This window comes from Anopheles arabiensis, chromosome 2 (genome assembly GCF_016920715.1).
Source record: "Anopheles arabiensis isolate DONGOLA chromosome 2, AaraD3, whole genome shotgun sequence".
Taxonomy (NCBI): Eukaryota; Metazoa; Arthropoda; class Insecta; order Diptera; family Culicidae; genus Anopheles; species Anopheles arabiensis.
In genome coordinates this window covers 65,051,954-65,073,315 of record NC_053517.1, presented here as the reverse complement: position 1 = coordinate 65,073,315, position 21,362 = coordinate 65,051,954, and the positions used below count along the sequence as shown (strand labels likewise).

General features: G+C 43.2%; 2 protein-coding genes across 2 annotated transcripts; both read left to right on the top strand.

Annotated features, from left to right (window-relative positions):
- Positions 1 to 738: 738 nt before the first annotated feature.
- On the top strand, positions 739 to 2,293 carry LOC120894487 (chitinase-3-like protein 1). Its single transcript, XM_040297097.1, is given in 3 exon segments — positions 739 to 912; positions 999 to 1,912; positions 1,914 to 2,293. Coding segments are annotated over 3 exon segments (1,173 nt in total). The 5' UTR covers positions 739 to 848; the 3' UTR covers positions 2,109 to 2,293.
- Positions 2,294 to 6,789: 4,496 nt separating this feature from the next.
- LOC120899653 (paramyosin, long form) lies at positions 6,790 to 21,059 on the top strand. Its single transcript, XM_040305732.1, has 10 exons — positions 6,790 to 7,199; positions 8,200 to 8,256; positions 10,522 to 10,608; positions 10,693 to 10,859; positions 11,693 to 12,692; positions 12,770 to 12,882; positions 18,949 to 19,468; positions 19,538 to 19,633; positions 19,708 to 19,989; positions 20,073 to 21,059. The coding sequence occupies exons 1-10, from the start codon at positions 7,080 to 7,082 to the stop codon at positions 20,277 to 20,279; spliced, it is 2,649 nt and encodes an 882-aa protein (XP_040161666.1). The 5' UTR covers positions 6,790 to 7,079; the 3' UTR covers positions 20,280 to 21,059.
- The last annotated feature ends 303 nt before the right edge of the window (positions 21,060 to 21,362 follow it).

The following is a 21,362-nucleotide window of genomic DNA, read 5'->3' as shown; positions in this document are numbered from 1 at the left end:
CCGCCCTTGTCGTTGAGTATAAATAAAACAACTAATGATCTTGGCTCACAGATTCGTTCAGACTAATGATAGGACTATTCCTTCCTGAAAATCAATCGACCTCACGTTTCAAGAGTTTGGAAATATCCTACTACCCAAAGTAAGGCCTCCTTACCCCAACGTATCTACTGAGTAGGGGTTCACTCAGGGTTACTATGATCGTATAGAATATACTTCGAAAAATGTCCTCTTCAGTTCAGCCTATGTCACCAAACAATGACCTTGGTATTCGAAACCCACCCTGGCCAGCGTCGGTTCCAAGTTAGTACACTAGATTGATTATTTAATTCTAAAGCACCAGCTCCTTGTCCCCTTTATCGCTCCTTTCCTGCATTGCTGGTATCATTATAATTTACTTTCCAGTTCCGTAGTGCAAACCAGAAAAATAATCTATTAAATCAGCTGTGTTATGCTCTTTTGTTCGGCGGGTCACTTGTTAATAAAAACAGCCTTTCACGGGCCGCAATATCTACCTTCAATATCGATATTAATGGTGGCAGGCCTCATACAGGACTCTCAGGGGCCGCCAGACATACGTGGATTTGATAATACATGAGTTTTTAAAGCTAATAGAATGAGAGAATCTTACCTTTCTCAATATCGAAGCTGCTCGTGGCGGATGCTCAAAATACTAAAAATGGAATCTAAAGATAAGAGCCAACTGCAATAAACAGATTACGAACCTGAATTTTTATCATTACCTAATGTCTCACAGACGCTTATCGCCAATCGTCTGGGGTCTGTAATATATAACCTGCTTCACCTATAGCGTCTGGCAGTCCTAATTAATCGTCGTTTGTGTAAAGAGCATGGTACGCGCATTTCTTTTTTGTTTTGCCCTACTCGTGGCGTTTTACAACGTAGAATCAAGAAGTAAGTAAACGTTTAACATGGAGTGTTTTATTCTACCTAATCTATGCAATGCATAAACTGATTGATAATCGACCTAATATCCACAGAACCAGTGGTTTGCTACTACGCATCATGGTCAACGTACCGTCCAGGAAGAGGACAATTCAACGTGGAAAACATCGATCCCTTCCTGTGTACCCATCTCATTTACGCATTCTTTGGAGTGAACGACTCTGGAGCAGTGACGATACTAGATCCCTGGTTAGATCTGGATAGTGGCCGAGGAAATATTCGACTCTTTAATCAACTACGAAACCAGAATCCTAATCTCAAAACGCTGGCCGCTATCGGTGGTGCAACTGTTGATCGAGTCATATTTTCTCAAATTGCTGCCAGTGCGTCCTTGCGTAGTACCTTTGCACGAAACGCACGAGACTTTTGTCTCGCCCATGGATTTGATGGAGTGGATCTTGGATGGGAGTTCCCAGCCATGCACGACGGTGATACCGCACCGTATGATAAGCGGAATTTTGTGTTGATGCTATCAGAGCTGGCTCTTGCGCTGCGCTCTCACGGTTTGTTGCTAACAGCGGCACTTGCCGCCAGCGAAACAATTGCTTCCATTTCGTACGACATTGCCGGTATAGTGCCACACTTGGATTTCATTAATCTGATGGCGTACGACTACAACGGAGCGTGGAGCAATTTCACGGGCCACAATGCACCGCTCTTTGCCGGGCCGTCCGATCAGAATGACTTTCAACGAACACTTAACGTCCAACACAGCATCAACTATTGGCTAAGCCAGGGAGCTCCCGCGTCAAAACTGGTCCTCGGTGTTCCGGCTTATGGGCGTACCTTCACATTAGCCAACTCTGCTGTTAATGGATTACGAGCACCAGCGGAAGGTCCTGGACAACCCGGACCGTACACAGGCCAATACGGATACATTGCATACCACGAGGTTTGTGGCCACTTGTCATCTGCAACTGGTTGGTATCGTGTATGGGAACCAATACAAAAAAATTCCTTACACCTTCTCCAATAACCAATGGATAGGATATGACGATAGGCAAAGTATATGGGAAAAGTGTAACTACGCTAACAGTCAACAACTTGCTGGTATGATGATGTGGTCGATTGATATGGATGATTTTCGTGGAAACTGTGGAACCAGTTTTACTCTCCTCAAAACTGTCAATGAATGCCTAGTGTAATGTTAGCATGTTGTGAAAACTTATCGCATAAAAAATCTATTCATAGTCAATATTTGTTAAATTCAAGTGAAAATAATTGCTTTAATAATGATTATAATATGGTATACCTTCATTTCATGTGGAATTGTGGGTAATACTTAATCGTTTACTTAGTATTTCTATATTTGCTAAAACAGTCAAATACACGTTCGTTGATCTTTTATATTTGTACTGTACTTTATTTTACTTTTATTTTTCCTGTAAGCGTAATGTATAGAAATACGGGACAATCGAGATAAATTTTCTAAAATCCAGTACATAAAGGTTGGAGTCCAGTACGGTATCGTGGTACAGTGGTCAAGTCGTTCAGCTTAACAACATACCCGTATTGGGTTCAAGCTCCGAATGAACCATGCCCCCATACGTAGGACTAACTATCTAGCTATGTGTAATCAATGAGTCACTGAAAGCCAAGTCTATTAGTGATACAGAGAGGCCTTGGCCGCCAACGGTTGTTGTGCTAAAAGAGAAAAAAGTACATGGATGGTTAGCAGCGTTATAGAAAACGATGGTTTAATGTACATATGACAGCTTACTTGTAAAAGTTAAACACAGCTGACCTGAGATTTGTGATTCAATTCAATCACTAGGTATGCTTTTTGTAATGTGCTACTTTTCTTTACTGCTAACAAAAATTTAACAACCGTGATAAGCATAAAAACAAAACATGTAAACAGTCCAACTAAACATCGCGTCACAAAACAACAAACAAAAGTGACCCATGAGCTCAAAAAACACTAAAATCATCGCTCCATGTTCAGTATTTGTTTTCATAAGTGGTTGACCTATTTTTAGCTACTTTCGTGAAGGTATTCGACGAACGAACCTCGTTTATTTTGTCGAACGAACGAGTCGCATCACGCGGTGAGTGTCCGTACTTGTTTCCCTTCCGATCGCTTCCGCCGCATCGCCAACACAGCATACGTTACCAGAATGCGATGGTTTGGTCCTTTTTTGTAAGAATTTAAATTAAGCATGTAAGATACAAAGTTTCAAATTTGAACCAATAATTAGATTTGAAGCATACTCTTCAATACAAACTATTGCAAAACTTCACACAAAACATTATAAGCAACATATCAACTTTTTCCTTTAATTTTTTTTCATTTTTTAAATTTCCTCAACAGCGTATTTACCTCTGCATAGAGTTTTAACTGTCTGAGATGCATCCCATGAGCCGCAAACCACCATCTAAGACAAGCATCTTTGAAACATCCCACACACATGGCCTAAAATTAGCGCTGGCATTTTGCGCATAGTCGCGATCGCTTAGTACTGCCCAGACATGGAGCAGCATGATCGAGTGAAACAAACTTCAAAATTTTTAGACAGTCAGCTCGAATTGGTTCTCCCTTCTTTATTTACCTCCAATTAACGATTTTCGTATTTCGTCCACACCTTGCATTCGGCTCCGGTGAGTCATGGAATGGACAAATGTCTTAATTTACTTACGTTCATCATTTATCATTATGTAAACCAGTGACGATCACTTACTTGATCCTTCAGTAGGCATTCGTTGTTATTAACAGGTTATTTTGTTTTTTTTTTCTTTTTAATCTTTCTTTGTTGTATCTTTGTGGTACATATTAATCATTGTTTAACCTGTGTTAAAGTCTTTTGGGATATTGATCGTATATTGAATTCCAAAATTTATTTTACTTTTTTATATCCTTTTTTATTGCTTTGTATTGTTATGCAGAGTTCGTTGGACCAATAGTTAAAAATGTCGTTTAGTTTGTCGTTAACATTTCATCCACGGTATGAAAATATTTCTAACAAATAGTTAAAAACTTAATGAATCCTTTCAGTTCTGAGCAGAGAGCAGCATACACAAACTGTGTGACGAAAAAGAGAACACAGTTATTTTTTTAAGATAGAGCGTAAAGCATATCAAAAGGTGTGCGTTTGTAAATATCATCCAATTTCGCAACGGCACGTAGGTTGTTAGTTAGATACAAATATAATCCTTACTAACCACACACACCTATATACTGAAAACACACTATTGCACACACATACCACTGACAAGCTCGTTGGTATGGAAAATTATAGAATATATTTAGAATCTGAAGCAACCACACAAACAGGACAGAAAGAGTCGGCTTCAGTTCGTTTCACACTGCCAAATCAGTTAGTGTTGGTTGGTCAACGGAGAAATACCTAGCATTGGTAACGATCGTTCTTGCTCGCGCCCTCACAACGTTCACCAATACAGAACACTGTCGCTTTCCTCTATTCCTCGACACTCTATCCTCACGACCCTCCTCTAACTGATGCAAGATCTATGACAGTTTCCTAGGAACACCAATGGCAAGATTTGAGTAGGCTGGAATTCTTCAGTCTCTCACACAGGCAATTCCTCCCCCACGCCATGAAATACGGTGACAACCTAGGATTCTACCTATTCGACAGGGTGCAAATGCTTGCGGCCTTAAGCGCACAGTTCATTCGAGTCTGCAATGCAAAGTGAAAAATAGCTAAAAATACAAAACCGAACCACCATACCCTACCTATGCGACACATTTTAACCGCAGGTTTATGATTAGTCGGCTTCTGATGATGATTATGATGATATTTGGCGCTTTTGCTGCCGTTCCATATGTATGTATTAAACGTGAAAGGTGTGTATTATGTTTTAAACATGGAATATGAAACATGTATACCATTTACAATTTTAAATGCATATCACATGCATATTTGTATTAGTATGAATATAATTTTAAAAAAATTAAATAAAACAAGCTTACGCAGAGCCATACCCCCTGACAAACCAACCAAAGCAATATTAATCAAACTACTCCCAAAACAACAATGTTTTCAAGCTGCAACAATGTTTTCATCCTTTACTAGAAACTATCATGCAAAGCTACCTTTCCCCTAGCCTCCAATACATGCAACACTATTCTGTATTGTGGGAAACTTTACGAAAGAAAATGATCTCCAAGCTTAACACAATCCCAGCGGTATTCTGGCCAACATTCGCCAGGTTCCGTCATTTTACAAACCCCAACCAACATTCCGTTGACTTCGTTTGTTTTGGTGGGCATAGATATGGCTACTGGGCGCCAAAAATAGACCAATGTAAAGGCATATTCTTTGGAGTATTTGTACGATTTTCACATCATAAATTTCGTGCTATATGGTGTTGTGTTTGGATATGCACAAACATGATTCTGTCCATCTTCTTAAATTTGTGCGTTGCGTTCTCTTGATATAATAGCGGTGTACGATCATTGAACATTTTGGATTGTAAGGCTTCAAATTTACATTTGTCACATATAATAAATAAAAAGCTAGTAATAATATATTTCAATTCTCCAATAGCCCCATAATGTGGAACATGATTGTCCCCATTCCACAGAGCGTGTGTCCCTCCTCACGCTGCTAGGTGAATTTAATAAACCCGCTCATTAGTCATACAACTCAACCGTGTACAGGTCCAACAGGTCGGGCAATAAACAAGTGTGAGCGTGCAGCACACTCAAGACACTCGGGAAAACATCAACAGGAAAGCATCCCCATGATTCAATTCATCAATGGTTCAAATATTATTGTTGTCCCACTTACGGTGGCCCTCTAGCACTGTCATTTGCATACACGTAAACACATACAAGCGGTTATACCGAGAGGCGGCAGTCATTCCGACGAACCAGCTCGCGTTTCTCTATCTCCTTGAGTCTTGAACTGCATTGATGGGGCAGAAAAGTGAGATAATTATCGTACCCAACGCATGATCATCACGGTAGACTGGTGGTGGAAATTTGTAACTTTTTCTCGACTCGTCGATACGGCTAGCGGACACGAAATTCATTCTTCCGCCATTTGCAACACGCACAGCCGTTTTCCAACACACAATTTTGCGATACCAACACACCTTCGGCTCGGCTTAGATGTATTGGGAAACTAGTAACCGTGCACTGGAGCGAATGGTCGGGAAAAAACAACATCCGCGACATGAGCCGGAGCCGAAGCCGGAGGATGGCAACGCAGCGGTAGGAACGAGGATGAACATTCCTCCCGACGAATGACGCCATCGGACCTGTGCCGAGCATGAATGTGAACGGCTCGAATAATCTCAGCTTCTGGCACCGAACAGCGCGATCGGGAGTGACTGCCGGGAGGGACAAAATATGAGTAAACCGTGAGTATTTATAAAACAATAAAACAATCCGTGCCCGTGCTAATTTTAACACACCTGACTAACGCGAACGGCACGGTTTGATGCGTGCGCAATACGGATCATGGTGTGCGCCGGGAGTACGATCAAGATCCAACCAATTCGTATGGAGACTCGCTCGCTCGACTCTTGCCACGGCGGTACCATTGCATTGAATAGTTTCCCTCCAACTTGGGTCCCTCAGCCGGTGGTTGTGGTGCAGCCGTGTGAGTTAGCGTGGCCAGTACCACTACAAACACATCGAGCAACAAGCCAGCCGCAACCAGGCACATCAACACATACACGATCATCTATCACACAGCAGGAGCGCCAATCTGCGCAAACGCCCTGCTGCATCGGCATGCCGGATCGGATGGAAATGCGAAATGGGTTGAATCCGCTTTCAGAAAAATGAAGACTCACGCACACAGGCGCGCTTGCACGGATGCGTAAGCCGAACACTGCTCGGGAAACCCGGTGGCCGGTTAGTAGATCACCAAACTTGCTCCGGCATTTATGAAAACCACGGCACCTAGTGTGCTTCTGACAGTCGGTTCAATCGGTGTTCAGGGTGGATTGATCCTGGTTTGACTCTGCCTGGTGGGGGACCTGTTCTCGTGTGTGTTTTTCCCTTCTCTGTCTCTCTCGAAAACGATCGAACGAGTGTAAACCTTCCGTGCGCCGTAGCGTCGGTTACATTCGTGTGTTCCAGGCGCATATTTCCCAACGCCCGCAGGCTAGTGTAAATCCGTGTTCACGCACAAAAGACGAGCAATATGTCTTCGTCCGCCGTTACCACTAAAACGTCCAAGTACACCTACCGTTCGACTGGAGGTGGTACCGCCGATGTCAGCATCGAGTACAGTGCTGACCTGAGCGCTCTGTCCCGACTGGAGGTGAGTTTTTCGGGTCACAACATTCCCGAACGAGCAGTGTGGTGCGCAAGGAACGAAAGGAACTACGGCTGGAACTTCACCTGATACACTGGACAAATCTACACAAGCACACACTCATACTCGTGTTCAGCGATACGTACACCTTGAAGAACAAATCTTAAGCTAAGACCAGTGATTTTATCTATTTAGCAATACATTACATTAGCGTTTATTCACAGAACATTCACACAGAGAGTTTTGCATTAGGTCGCAATTCAAACTAAACACATTTACAATGCATTCACAGTTTGCTTCTCATTACCAAAAACTACTACCACACTACCACATTCCATATGCATTCCATAATCTACTTAACACATCCTCGACTAAGTACTTTCATTGGTAATAGTGAATGCTTTTCGGAGAGCCGGAAGTATGTTCAAGAACATTCTCGCGTCATGGTGATATATGTGAAAATGAAAAATGCCGAAGCCTCTACTGCTAGCGCTCTTGATTGCCTGCTACCACTGCTAGTACTGCTAACATGATCGGTAAAGTGCCTAGTGTTACGAAATTTAAAAGAAAAAAATACAGCAAAGCGCAATTCCAGCACCCATTAAAAAGTCCTTAACCAAAATGCTGCCATTGCTAGACCGTGCCACGAAAGTGCCTATTGGTGAATGTTAGTTGACGTTATTCAAGTGCTCCTGAACACACAGCTGAAGTGCATGTTGAGAACTGAAGATTGTTGTAAAGGCGTTATAATAACCTTCCTTAAAAAAAGGATATCTCAGCTTAGTGGTGTACATGTGTAGTGCGAGATAGTTTTAGACACGTTTTCATCCCTCCGGACAAAGGAATGTATATGTGCGTGTGTTTGTGTGTGTATGTGTATGTGTGGAGTGTCCAATGGTGGATAGGTTCCTGCTGAATTCCTCTTCTTACTTGCGTGCATTACCGATTGGCAACAATGCGCTAATAAGCCACGCTCAAACATTCAACGATTTTCTACTGATTTCAGGACAAGATCCGTCTCCTGCAGGAAGACTTGGAGTCGGAACGTGGCCTTCGCCAGAGGGTAAGTTATGTTTTCATTTTAAAGAAAAAAAAACTTTAACGATCTGTTCTAAAAATATCGCGCAAAACATTGTGAGACGATTTTTTGTATCCGATCCACCCGCGAAGCTATGCTGATTCATCGTTATTCATAGGTTAAATCGTATAAATGAGTTGGTATCGTTTACACGTGCGTTTTTTCGAGAATAGTGATTAATTTTGTTACAATGCGGGTAGTAGTTTGAAGTAATCATCATTCTAAATTCCTATCTTGCTTTTATTAGTATTACCTCAGACATTTTTTTCGAAAGACAATGCCTTGATTTTAAAAACAATAGCTAACGATCAATCCATTTATATCGATCTACTATACCCATTTAAAGCGACCTACTCTCTTTTCACACGTCAATCGCACTTCCGGCAGTGACCATCAGTGGCCAGCGGCAGCTCACAAATATTATGCTTTACACCTCGTAGCGTAGGAGTCTCATGTCCATCCGTTTTTTTTTTTGCAAATACGACCTGTCACTTGAATACATCTCATTTGAAGTGCCGTGATGCGTATGCCTTTCTGTACTCCTACACAATACCGCTAACCTTGGTGTCTTGTCGATTTGGCCCGACACGTTGATTGGCATGGGCCTGCAAGCGTCTTCAAGTGGCGAAGCAATTACATCATCCCACAGCGCTGAAGCATCACACCTTCGAAGTGAGGATTGTTCCTCGTTCCTTAGACCGGGACAAGGTTTCGTGCTGGTTCTTGTTGCTAGTTTCCTCCACCGCTCAGGTCGACCAACTGTTTGCGAACACCGAACAACCTACTATCGCCGTTCAATGCGAGATGGTTTTCCCTCGAGCACTAAAAATAGCCCCCGCTCCTGCGATCGTACGGAGAAGGTGGTTTTAGATCGCTAGAACGTGCACACATGCGTGTGTTTGTGTCTCCTCTGCGCTGTGAGTGGTGTACGTTTATCGACCGAAAACGGCAAAAGAGAATATTGGCCTTTCGAAAATAGTTTTCCCAGCACCCAGAGCCGTTCGTTTCATTGCATTGCTGAACTTGGATTACAGCTCTACTACTACTGTACTACTTAGCCGTAATCGTAATCTTTGATCATTTGCCCTTACACAGCCTCTTTGATAAGGCAAAGTGCGTTACCGTAGTGCTGTTACTTACTGCCAAGATCTTGAAGTAACACTTCTCTGTAAGCCATCTGCTAAACTCTACTGCAATGCTTTTGGTAGCTTCTCTCGCAATGTCTCCGTCGGCGCATTCCACAGAGGGCAACGCGTTAGAGACCGCGAGCCGCGCGTGTGCCATGCTGCACATAATTGTAGATCTCCCCCCAAGAGATAGGCGATGAATAGAGTACATGAATCAGGCTCATCGTGTTTTTTTTTGGCAATTAAAAAAATCGCCGACAATAAAAATCTTCTTTCTACCGAGACGTGTGCCGCTAAAAAAAATCAAGAATCACGGTTTTTTTATCGTTTACGATGTTGCTTCGTTTTTGTAGACCAACTTATGATCTGTTGTTTGGGAATATTTTTTTTTCCTCAATGCGAAGAACACTCATGCAATTAAGTATGAAATATTATGCCAATTCCAATGATTTTCCAAGACAATAATTTTAACATTCACACACATTCAACTTCTTCCTCATATCGTTGCCAATCTGCACTACATATGCGTGTCTCATTGCGTAGGATGTGGCCTCGTTGCTTCCGAAATGCACACAGTGCTGAACACCTATGTGCGGGCTGCTAAAAATAAACCGTCTTCCAACGTTTGGCGCAGCTTACCTGCTTTTGGTTCCTGCGCCGAGCGCCGGGTTGCAAAATATTACCGGATTTTTTTTCCTTTCTTTCTTTCTAAAAGTGAATTTTGCCGACCATCTCCGGATAGGATGCATACGAACTTTTTAACCAGTGTTATGACATCGTATTGCATCGGTATTGCATTATTTTTTGGAGCAATGGAAAAGGAAAACTCTTGTATCTTGTTGGAACAAAATATTGTGGAAACTATTTTCTTAAAAACAGAAATTGCACGATATCACGATGTGTTTTTGTACCTTTTTGACACCTTACCTTCCTTCGTATTTTATAGTATGTCTTTTCAAATACACTCAATAAAAATAATGTTTGAAAACTCAGTTAAACCTTATTAGTGTAAGTTATAAAAATTCGACTCTCTTTCAATATATCTTATTATTGTTCTTGTTTGCTTTAGGAAATACAATCCTAATCAACAAAGTTTATTCGATTATTTCTTTCTTCAAACTAGATCGAACGTGAGAAAGCCGATCTCAGCGTACAGGTGATTCAGTTGTCTGAGCGTCTCGAAGAAGCTGAGGGTGGTGCTGAGGGACAGGTAACAACAAACCACAATACTAACATAATGAGCATTCGCATTGAAAACATTTTCGTTCTCTTTTGGCGTCGATTTTTATTAAAGCTGGAGATCAATCGCAAGCGTGACGTCGAGCTGACCAAGCTGCGTAAGCTGCTGGAGGATGTGCACCTAGAATCTGAGGAGACTGCTCACATCCTGAAGCGCAAGCACCAGGAAATTGTCAGCGATTTCAACGAACAGCTTGAGGCTCTGACCAAGTCGAAGCAGCGGTAAACTATCCTTTTCATTTTATTTCCCTCGCTGTAACACTAACATAAACACCATACAATCAATAATCGTTGTGTCCATCTCTATCGCACTCCTTTTCAAATAACACCCACTCATTCCTCCTCCGAGTGGCCACTGTGCGGGTGATGATTAAGTTACGATTCGTCATCTCATTCGCCAACCCTCGCCACGCATTCCGGGCCGTTCTCGGACCGACCTTTTTTCGTAACTCTTTGCGCACGTCACACCACACGTTTCAATGCGCTTCTGCGGCTGCTGCCGGTATTTTCGAAGCGCGATCACATAACTGCCTACCGCTAATGCGCGACCGCCCATGTTCCATATGGGTTTTCTCACTCACTTTTACGGTTGCGATACTCCGATGGTGCGCGTGTAGAGAAATGAATTTCATACCGCCGACTGCCCAGGACGTAGACGGTGGTGATTCGGTGCAATCATCATTCCCCAGCGGTATGTAAACAGACCGATGCGTCCCAAGACCGCCAACGAGCGCTTCGCGAGACACAGCGAGCGACGTAAAACCTGGGCAGATGACATGACAGGTTTCGAGGCTGGCGATCTATTTTAAGACCGGGATGTGCTGCTCATTTCTGCGGGCCAAATATGTCGGCTAGCGCACGGTCTTTGCGTTGATCGTTCCACACTGTACGGCGGGACCGAAGTGTAGCTTGAAAATTCATCTCCCACACTAATTTGGATCACCTGTTGTTTTTTCGCACCTTGCGTAGTTACACATAACCTCTCTATCTCTACACTGTAACACGCTGGATGGATTAATGTAATGGCTGATCCCTTCTATCGTTCGCTTTTCTAGAGTCGAGAAAGAAAAATCGAAGCTGCAGGCTGAGATCTACGAGCTGCTGTCGCAAGTCGAAAGCATTTCTAAGGACAAACAGGTCAGCATCAAGACGATCGAGAAACTCGAGGTCCAGGTCACTGAGCTCAACATCCGTATCGAGGAGCTGAACCGTACGATCGTCGACATCAGCTCGCACAAGACGCGTCTGTCGCAGGAGAACATTGATTTGGTCAAGTCGGTTCAGGACCTTAAGCTGAGCGTTGAGAGCATCTCGTTCTCCAAGACCCAGCTGAACTCGCAGCTCGAGGAAGCTAGACGCCGCTTGGAGGAAGATGATCGTCGCCGCTCGATGCTCGAGTCCAGCCTGCACCAGGTCGAGACTGAGCTGGAGTCCATTCGTCTGCAGCTCGAGGAAGAGTCGGAAGCTCGCCTGGACCTGGAGCGCCAGCTCGTCAAGGCAAATGGTGAGGCCGGTACCTTCAAGTCCAAATACGAGGCCGAATGCATGGCCCGTGCTGAGGAGGTGGAAGAGATCCGCCGCAAGTACACGGTGCGCATCACTGAGTCGGAGGAGCACATCGAGTCGCTGCAGGCCCGTCTGAGCAAGCTGGAGAAGGAAAAGAGCCGATTGACCAGCGAGATCGAAGTGCTGATCATTGACCTGGAAAAGGCCAACAACGGTATCCGCGAGTACACGAAGCGCATCGAGATCCTCGAGAAGACCAACATCGAAATCAAGACCCGCCTGGAGGAAACGATCGCTCTGTACGATGCGTCGCAGCGCGATCTGCGCCAGAGAACTGCCGATTTCCAGCGCCTGTCTCACGAGCTGGACAAGACTCGCGAGCAGAAGGATCAGCTGGGACGCGACAACAACAAGCTGCAGAACGAGCTGCACGAGTCACGCAGCACCGTCACCGAATTGACGCGCCGTCTTCACGAGTATGAAGTCGAGCTGCGTCGTCTGGAGAATGAGCGTGAGGAGCTCACGGCCGCCTACAAGGAAGCCGAAGCGGTAAGTGTGCTAAATAACTATTTCGATTGGAAACTAAAATTATTTTTAAATTATCTTACATCTTTTCGTATTTACAGGGACGCAAAGCAGAGGAGAAACGTGCTCAGGCCCTTTCGGCTGAGTATGGCCAGTTCCGTCATGACACTGAGCGTCGCCTATTGGAGAAGGACGAAGAGATTGAAGTCATTCGGTAAGTACGGGCGGTGTTTAATGTTACGCTAGCAATATCAAATGTCACATTGCATTCGATGACGTTAGTCTCTAAATGTGCCAACAAGTGCCAACTCGATCTCACCATAGCGGCCACTATACTTCGACCTACCGGAGTCTCGCGTGCTTTGGTATATAAACGAATTAAACAGTTGTTCTAAACAATCAGGAACCGTATGGTATCATCGCCTGTAAAAGGTTTTGAGGTCAAGCATATATGCTTATAGCTGATCACAAAAATACAACCATTACTTGGCTCTGTTACGAGCATTAGATACGAGACGTACAACAAGATCGCTGGTTTTTACGCCTCTTTGTACTTTGAACTACCAGGCGCCTCCATCTGCGTTCCAGTGCAACTATTAATTTTGTTCAAATTATTTTTAAGCCAACAAGAAGTGTGTACGCTAACTCATGTGCTCGAACAACATTCATCAAACATGCAACTGATTTTGCTAGTTATAAACTTTACATCAGATAGCGCAAGCTCAGCATCCATTTTCGCTAAGCGTGTGTGCCACTTTCTGCAATCCATTATTTTGTGCCACTTACTGCAACGACCTTTAAATAACCGTTCTTTAAAATCAAACAATCGTCGTCACCTCTTCCTAGAACGCATTAACTGCAGTTTGTTGACCGCAACCAAAGAAAGTCAATCGATCCACCACTGAGCACGGCTAGCACGAGTTGTATACGAAAATATCTCATACTCGTGCACGTTTTCTTTGCTTCCTGCATTCGATAATCAGCTTGTTCTTGGATGGCGGTACCATACGGCTCTTGAAAGTGCTCCTGAAAGTGAAATAAACTTGACGGGTGTGGTGAACGCTCTAGCGCCTAGTAGTGATTACCACAAACGCTGTATCGAGTAAGCTGATCATTCTAATGATGCTTGTTTCGTTACCTCATCATTGACCGAGCACTTTCGCTCGTGTTCATTCGATTGATTTCGCTATCGCGACGGTTTTCACATTCTAAGCTGCTGCCACTGACCTTACTTTCAGTCGCCAAATAGCCAAGGTGAAGACCAGTTCAGTGATCAATAAACAATTGTTCTGTTTTATTTGAAATATTCATTTCGCCATTTGTGCTATTGTTGGTATCAGAAACTTTCATTTGAAAAATCTCAATTAGTACGTTTTAACCTATTATAAGATTTCATTTGATTGTTAAAGCAATTCGTATTTTTGGTAAACATCATAATCAACTCATACCCTTCCTGTTTTGATGAGAGTAATTTCCACTTGTGAAGTGGTGAAGTGTTACCAAAAATATAGTGAACCAATAAAATGTGATTTTATAGTAACAGCTTTTGGCAAACGAAATCGCACCGTAATTGACATCACGAGATGATCCAGAAATGGTGTCAGATTTGTAATGTTTTACTTTCTGCAAAAACAAACAAAAAATCGTGAAGCATGACACATATTATCATGTAAGCGTCATGTGAAACGTCTGGTATATGTCTTATGGCGCATACTTATGACACACGATATTTTAGTTAGAGTGGAGGAAATGTTAAATGGTTGTTTGAGATGTGCTGTGCACCGAATTATTCAGAAAAAAAACTACTACTAGCTACGTAAGAAAATACGACCAAAGCCGTGATAACGTGAATCTAAATTAAAAAATAGTACGTGCTACGTCCATTCGGAGATACGCGGTTTTCTAAATTTAACAGTTTATGTACCAAACCAATACAATTTGCTAAATGAGTTGTCAATTATAAAAGTAATAATTTTATTCAAAAATACCCGTTTATTTTGGCTCAAAATCATGAAATTTGACTTATGTGGATATCCATAACCGCGTATCTCGGGATCAGACGGGAAAACGGCTAATCTGGTCATATTTTACAATGACAATAAGATTAAACTAATTCTAAAAAAAAATATTACAAAATGAAAAAAAACTCCCTGAACACTTCATATTACATTTCTTTGGGTATTTCGAAACTTGGTTAGCTTTATCGAAATGGAAAATAACAGTTATATGTTCGCTCATTCTTGCTCATTGTACCACAAACAAGCATGTAGTCACGTTCTAATATTTTCGACAGTTAAGGTATCAGAACGTGTGCATCATAAAATGTTACACACGCCGTAATTGCTCAATTAAGTTACTTGTGCAAACATGGTGTACAATGAGTGTGTGTGGGGGTTTTTATAGCTTTCACATCTGAGAACCAGCAAAACAGTGCCCCCTCCCCCGTAAGGCACGATCCTTAGTGCGTAATTCGCTCGCCCGTCTAATCATTGCCATCAGTGCATTTCATTGTCCTTTATCATGATCTAAAAATACATCAGATCATTTGTTCTATTTCGAAAAGGTCTCAATGTTGTTTTTGGTGCTTTCGTCACATCACTGGTGTTTTCTTATGACATTTCTTCTTTCCCGTGATGTAGCATCGAATCTGTTCGTTCGCAGTTTGTCGTAAGCAGCCTCTTAGCAAGACACTAGCAAACAGGGAATAGAGAAAAGCAACGTGTGTTTGTGTGTGTGTGTGTTGCTTTGACTTGGGCATAGATGGGGAGGGAATAGATACCACAAATTAGGCAAAAGAAGTAAGAAAATAAGTAGCGACTCTTTCTAACAGCAACGACGGGACGTGTGTATTTGTGCCAGCTTTAAAGCCATCGCAATACTGGGAGTTCTATTGGTTGCCGTGCACACCAGTTGAGGTATTCGCAGTTCTCTCACATTTTGTGGTTGTGTGCGCTTCCTTCTTCGTTCTCGCTCACACTTTCTTTACGGCATTGAGTGATACAGGCGCGATCTAGATGGCACCACTGTTTGCGTTGGACAACCGGTGCGAAAGACGCGAGAGGCTCATCCCCACTCAGATCTACCAAAACAACTACGGACATGCGATGCACTACTACCAACCCATGATCGACTATCTCGATACGAAGAGTGCGAGTGCCGAGCAGTCCCCTCTACCCGATCCGCGCTGCCCGTACCTGCCCTACACCGAGGAGCGCGGTCTAAACCGCTATCACACAGGGTACTTTCACTTCCGACCGTACTCCGACCGGGAGGTTGTCCGACTGTCGGAGGCAGCAGTTGGCACGGCGGAACGCTACCTACCCGATTACCGATTCGATATAAAGCGCTCAGTACTCAGTGTGACCGCGACTGCCGACGCAGCTAGGCTCAAGAAGCACGTACCCGCGGACAGTGTGATCGATCGTTACAATCGGAAAGTAGCCGTACGGAACGCACAGCACGCAGCCGACGACAAACGTGACAGGATGGCACTGACTAAGCGCACTCATTTTTACGGTAACCTTAAGGACTCGGACTCGGATCTCTCGCCGGAGCTAAAGAAAGCGATCAAGGGAAAATCGGCCGATCAGATCAAGAACATCTTGCTGAACGAGTCGCGCCGGACTCGCGAGTCGGAGGAACGTTCCCTGAACCAAATCAGCAGCCGGTTCAGCTCGTCTGTGTCACGCCAGGCGGTGGGTAGCCGTGCCAACAGCGAGGTACGCTACATTGTCAAGCGATCGACTAGCACCGTCGACGTTAGCCAGGCTGCCGAGGAAGCCTCCACTCAGTACAAGGCTGTCCACACCTCCGTCGATAATGTGCGCCGGGAGATTAAGAACTTTGCCGTCAAGACACAGGAATTCCTGCACGACACCAGGTGAATTACTACCGTGACATTCACCATCCATCCAATAGCCATGCCTTTTCCCGAGCATCCTGTATAGGTCATAGACACCTTCCCAAAATGTTGATCTGCTGTTCTGTGCTACTATTACTCACTACCTAAAACGGTTCTTATCAATATTGGCGACAGCTTGCCTATTTTGACACATCTAGTTCAAGGCTGAGTTCAGCCAAATAACATATGATTGATTATTATTGTGGTCTTGTCTTGCCCTACTATTGCCCTTCAATACCAAAACACACACACACATACGTGCTCTATCTCTAGTTCTTTTAATTGCGTTGCGATTTCTTTTACTGTGTTGTTTGCTGTCGAGCTCCAGAAAATCTATCTCCCTGCCAACCAAGGTAACGTAACGAGTTTCTGCAATCTTACCAATGTCCAAGTTCTTGACGTTTCTGCATCTTTCTATATCTTTCATCGTCCTCTATATCTTTTTTTAACGTCTGCCTAAAATCGGTCTCACTGCTATAATGCATCCATCAGAAGACTTGGTCTGATTTGCAATGACCTCGAATGTGAGTGTTTTCTCGTGTGACATACTTACAGTTATGCAAATATTTCGTACCATCACTCTACTGTACCACGGGCGTGCGTCTATGGCTGACCTTTCCTGTGCAAATTTATATATCTTACGAGTCGACTTTCCTCTTTTACATCGTTACCCATACCATATCGATTCTACAAAGCTACACCATTCATCAAGTTCACACACCCCGTTACGAGAGATATTTAAAAAAAAAGTCACATCCACAATGAAACAAAACTGCTTATAAATATCATGCAGAATGGTCAGTTTAATGATTTCGAGGTTATAGATATATATATATATACACTAACACTTGTCGCTTTGTTCATGAGGTCTAAAGGCAAAGTGCTCGTGCAGTATTAGACTCGCAGATGTCAGAAGTCTGACGAACGAACAAACGAACGTCCACACAAGATCGTCCATTTTTTCTTTGCAGTCTATAGATACCAGGGTTTTTTTTGTACTGGTTTTGCATTCCTTCGTTCCGAGTGTACGAAAAATGTTATTTGTGGGATTTGCTGCAACCCCTGACACCCGGGCCTGTTTATACCTTACCTTGAACTGTTTTCGTCTAGGCATTCCCGATTTTTCGTGCGGATTGAAACACAAGGCGACTTCGGGTTTATTTATTTGTATTACGAATGTCTACTATGTAACGTTACCGCTTACGCTCACCGTGTCAACCGAAGGCTTAATTTATTACATAAATATACACTTACTTTTCTCCCGTCAACATCGTTCGCAGCTTCAAAACCTTCAAAGCCGCAAAGATCACACCACAGCCTGTTCGATGTAAAGTCGTTTATTATTAATATTTGTTGTGAAGAGATATTGTGCAATAGTTTTGAGGCTTTTTTTGTACTTCCTTGATTTAGAGCTTGGTAGCTTAAATGTACTTATTATATTCTTTTATACATTCCACATACTTTTACAACACATTTTAAACTGTGGATCAATCTCTTCCTTTGCCGAAGATAGTAAAAAACTCTATATTTAAAATCACACATATATTTTACACCACTTTACTCCATCTACTTACCAACACATCATCAAGGGGCAACGAGTATCATCGTTATTTTACATTCGAGTCCATCTGCGGGATCTAATAATAATCGCAACGAGAGCATTTGGAGAGTTTGGCAAGACACCAAAGCCGTCATGGTGCATATGTCTTTACTTTTTGTTTGCTTCATTCCTTAATTCATAACGTAAGCACTGTCTGTGTCTATCGGAAAATGTGTCAAATATTTTATTGTGACAAATAGGGTAATTTGCAGTCTAATGATAAACACAACCGACTTTAGGAAGCTGGGTGTAAATTACGTTTTTATCCGGACTGTCTCCTTATAGCAAAGAGTGACTACCTAAAAACTTTGTAAAATTTAGCATAATGCTTTATATTCAAGCATAGATAAATCCGATATGAACTTCAAGAAAATATTGTTAATTTAAATATTTTTCATTGTTCACTGAACTCAAATAGCAATGTTTCTAGTAATCTGCTTCACATGTAATTAAAACACGGGTACAGGTATTGTCTAACATCCTCTGTCTCGACCATATATATGATTCACTGCACCTTCAATCAACGGGAAATCCGTTGATTGCGTAGCATCATCTTATGCGATGAAGCAAAAGAGTGCGAGCCGGCAGAAACGGCATTTGTTGTCGTATTATTTTATTTTTAACTATCTCCTATGCTAAAAGCAAGTGGTACATGGTATCAGGACAGAGGACAATTGTAAGCCACATCCGAACGGAATGAATCATCGCGTTGCGATAGTACCACACTTTTCACACTTTCTACAATACACGTTTGATCTGTCTTTTGCTTTTATCCGCAGCAAGCAGACGAGCATCGAAATCGAGCAGCTGAATGCCCGCGTTGTCGAGGCTGAGACCAAGCTTAAGAGCGAGGTCCAGCGCATCAAGAAGAAGCTGCAGATCCAGATCACCGAGCTGGAGATGTCGCTGGATGTGGCCAACCACACCAACATCGAGCTGCAGAAGACTATCAAGAAGCAGTCGCTGCAGTTGACCGAGATGCAGGCTCACTACGAGGAGATCCAGCGCCAGCTGCAGTCCACTGTCGACCAGTACGGCATTGCTCAGCGTCGCATCCAATCGCTCTCCGGCGAGCTGGAGGAGATCCGCATCAACTACGATTCTTCGCTGCGTGCTAAGCGTCAGGTGGAGGTGTCTCTCGAGGAGGCCACCACTCGTATTAACGAGCTGAGCGTTGTCAACGCCAACTACGCTTCGCTCAAGGCTAAGCTTGAGACCGAACTGCAAACCTTGGCCGTTGACTACGAGGAAGTCACCCGTGAGCTGCGTGTCAGCGATGAGCGCTACCAGAAGATTCAGGTATGTTACCGCTTTAACCTCTTACCTCAATCAACCTAACATCCTGACAAACTCATTACCGTTTTAAAGGTTGAGCTTAAGCACACCGTCGAGCTGCTGCACGAGGAACAGGAAAGAATCGTCAAGATTGAAGCCATCAAGAAGTCGCTGGAAGTTGAGGTTAAGGTAAGAATAACGCTAATAGGTGCAGAAGCAGCGGCGAAATGGCAGCGTACAATAACATAGCCATATGTTCACAGCAACTGTCCGTCCGTCTGGAGGAAGTCGAGGTCAATGCCGTGGCTGGTAGCAGACGCATCATCAACAAGCTTGAAGCTCGCCTGCGCGACATCGAAGTTGAACTGGACGAGGAAAGACGAAAGCACGCCGAAACGATCAAGATTCTCCGCAAAAAGGAACGCTCTGTCAAGGAAGTGTACATTCAGATCGAGGAGGATCAGAAGAACATTCAGATTCTGCAGGACGCCCTGGAGAAGGCCAACCAGAAGATCGCTGCCTACAAGCGTCAGCTAACCGAACAGGTATGACGACCGTTACTATGCGCCCTTTACTTCCTAGGCACTCATTCATACGGTAAACTAATTCAATCTGCCTCATTCTACAGGAACAATCCTCACAGCAGTGTGTCACCAAGGTTCGCCGTTTCCAGCGAGAGCTCGAAGCTGCCGAAGACCGTGCCGATGTGGCTGAGAGCAATCTGAGTCTGGTCCGTGCCAAGCACCGCACGTTCGTCACCACCTCGACCGTGCCCGGATCGCAGGTCTACCTGGTTCAGGAAACTACCCGAACCATCAACGAAACTTCATCTTAAATTTAGCATTGTCCCTTGTCGCCAGAGTGCCCTAACAGTTGGCCGAAGCGTCGTTAATCCTGGAAGAATATGCGACGACTGAAAATCGGAACAAGCGATCTAGCAACCTCCAGCCGGGCCGATCATGTGGGTTACCACTCTGGACACCGCACGCAGCCAATTGGTTCTTTTCATTATTTTATCCAGTTTCGTTCAAATACGGTCATGTGTACGTGTTGTGTTTTGCAGAAATTCTATGCCCTTCCTTGGTCCTTAGCTCTTCTCCTTTTTTTCTTGCCCTTCCTTACGTTCACTGTTTTATATATCCCTTTTTGTTGTGTATAGTTATGTTTAACATTAGCGTCTTCCTATTTTTATTTTATTACGAAACAACGTTAGAAGGATAAAACACAGCATCCGCTGGAAAGTTATTCGAACATACACAAATCGACAAACCAGACAAGAGCGCTCACTGCGTACACAGATAACATCTGAGAAGCTGTATATCAACAAAAGCTCTTTACATTAGATACTTTAAATCTTAACGAAATTGTGTTTGTTTGTGTCATATGAACTCGTTTACTATGTGCTGTTCGTCGTTGCTGCTCTGAAGAAATGTGGATACTCTACCCTCTCGATCATGGGTCAACCCGATCTACCGACCTGAGCCAACTTTAAAAAGATCAACTATGATGAGGCTGTAAAAACAACTGAAAAGCCAAACCAGAACAGCACACAAGTCGCTTGTAAAGGAAAAAATAAAGTTTACAGATAAAGATTATTTTACCAAAATAACAATGCTACTATGGAGTGTTATTGCTAGTAGACGATTTAAAAAAACGGTATTCAAAAGGCATAAAGGCATGCAATGTTGTGAACGAGTGGATCTATAATTTTTTTACGCATGTACTGTATGATAAAGATTTATGATTAATAAAACAAATCATCTAAATTAATATTTATCAATTGAACTGCATATCGCATATTGCCATCTTACCAAAAAACGATGCAGTTCCACTTTCCATAGTTGTGAATGCTTCACAATATGCAGAAAATGTGTGTTGTGATTCGAATTTGACCTGCGCAATGATTTGTAATGATAGA

Excerpts from the sequence above, each read along its gene's own strand:
- LOC120899653 (XM_040305732.1), top strand. The coding sequence starts at position 7,080 with ATGTCTTCGTCCGCCGTTACCACTAAAACGTCCAAGTACACCTACCGT. Across the intron at positions 10,609-10,692 it reads AGGGTGGTGCTGAGGGACAG|CTGGAGATCAATCGCAAGCG; the intron begins GTAACAACAAAC and ends TTTTTATTAAAG. Across the intron at positions 19,634-19,707 it reads CGCTGGAAGTTGAGGTTAAG|CAACTGTCCGTCCGTCTGGA; the intron begins GTAAGAATAACG and ends ATATGTTCACAG.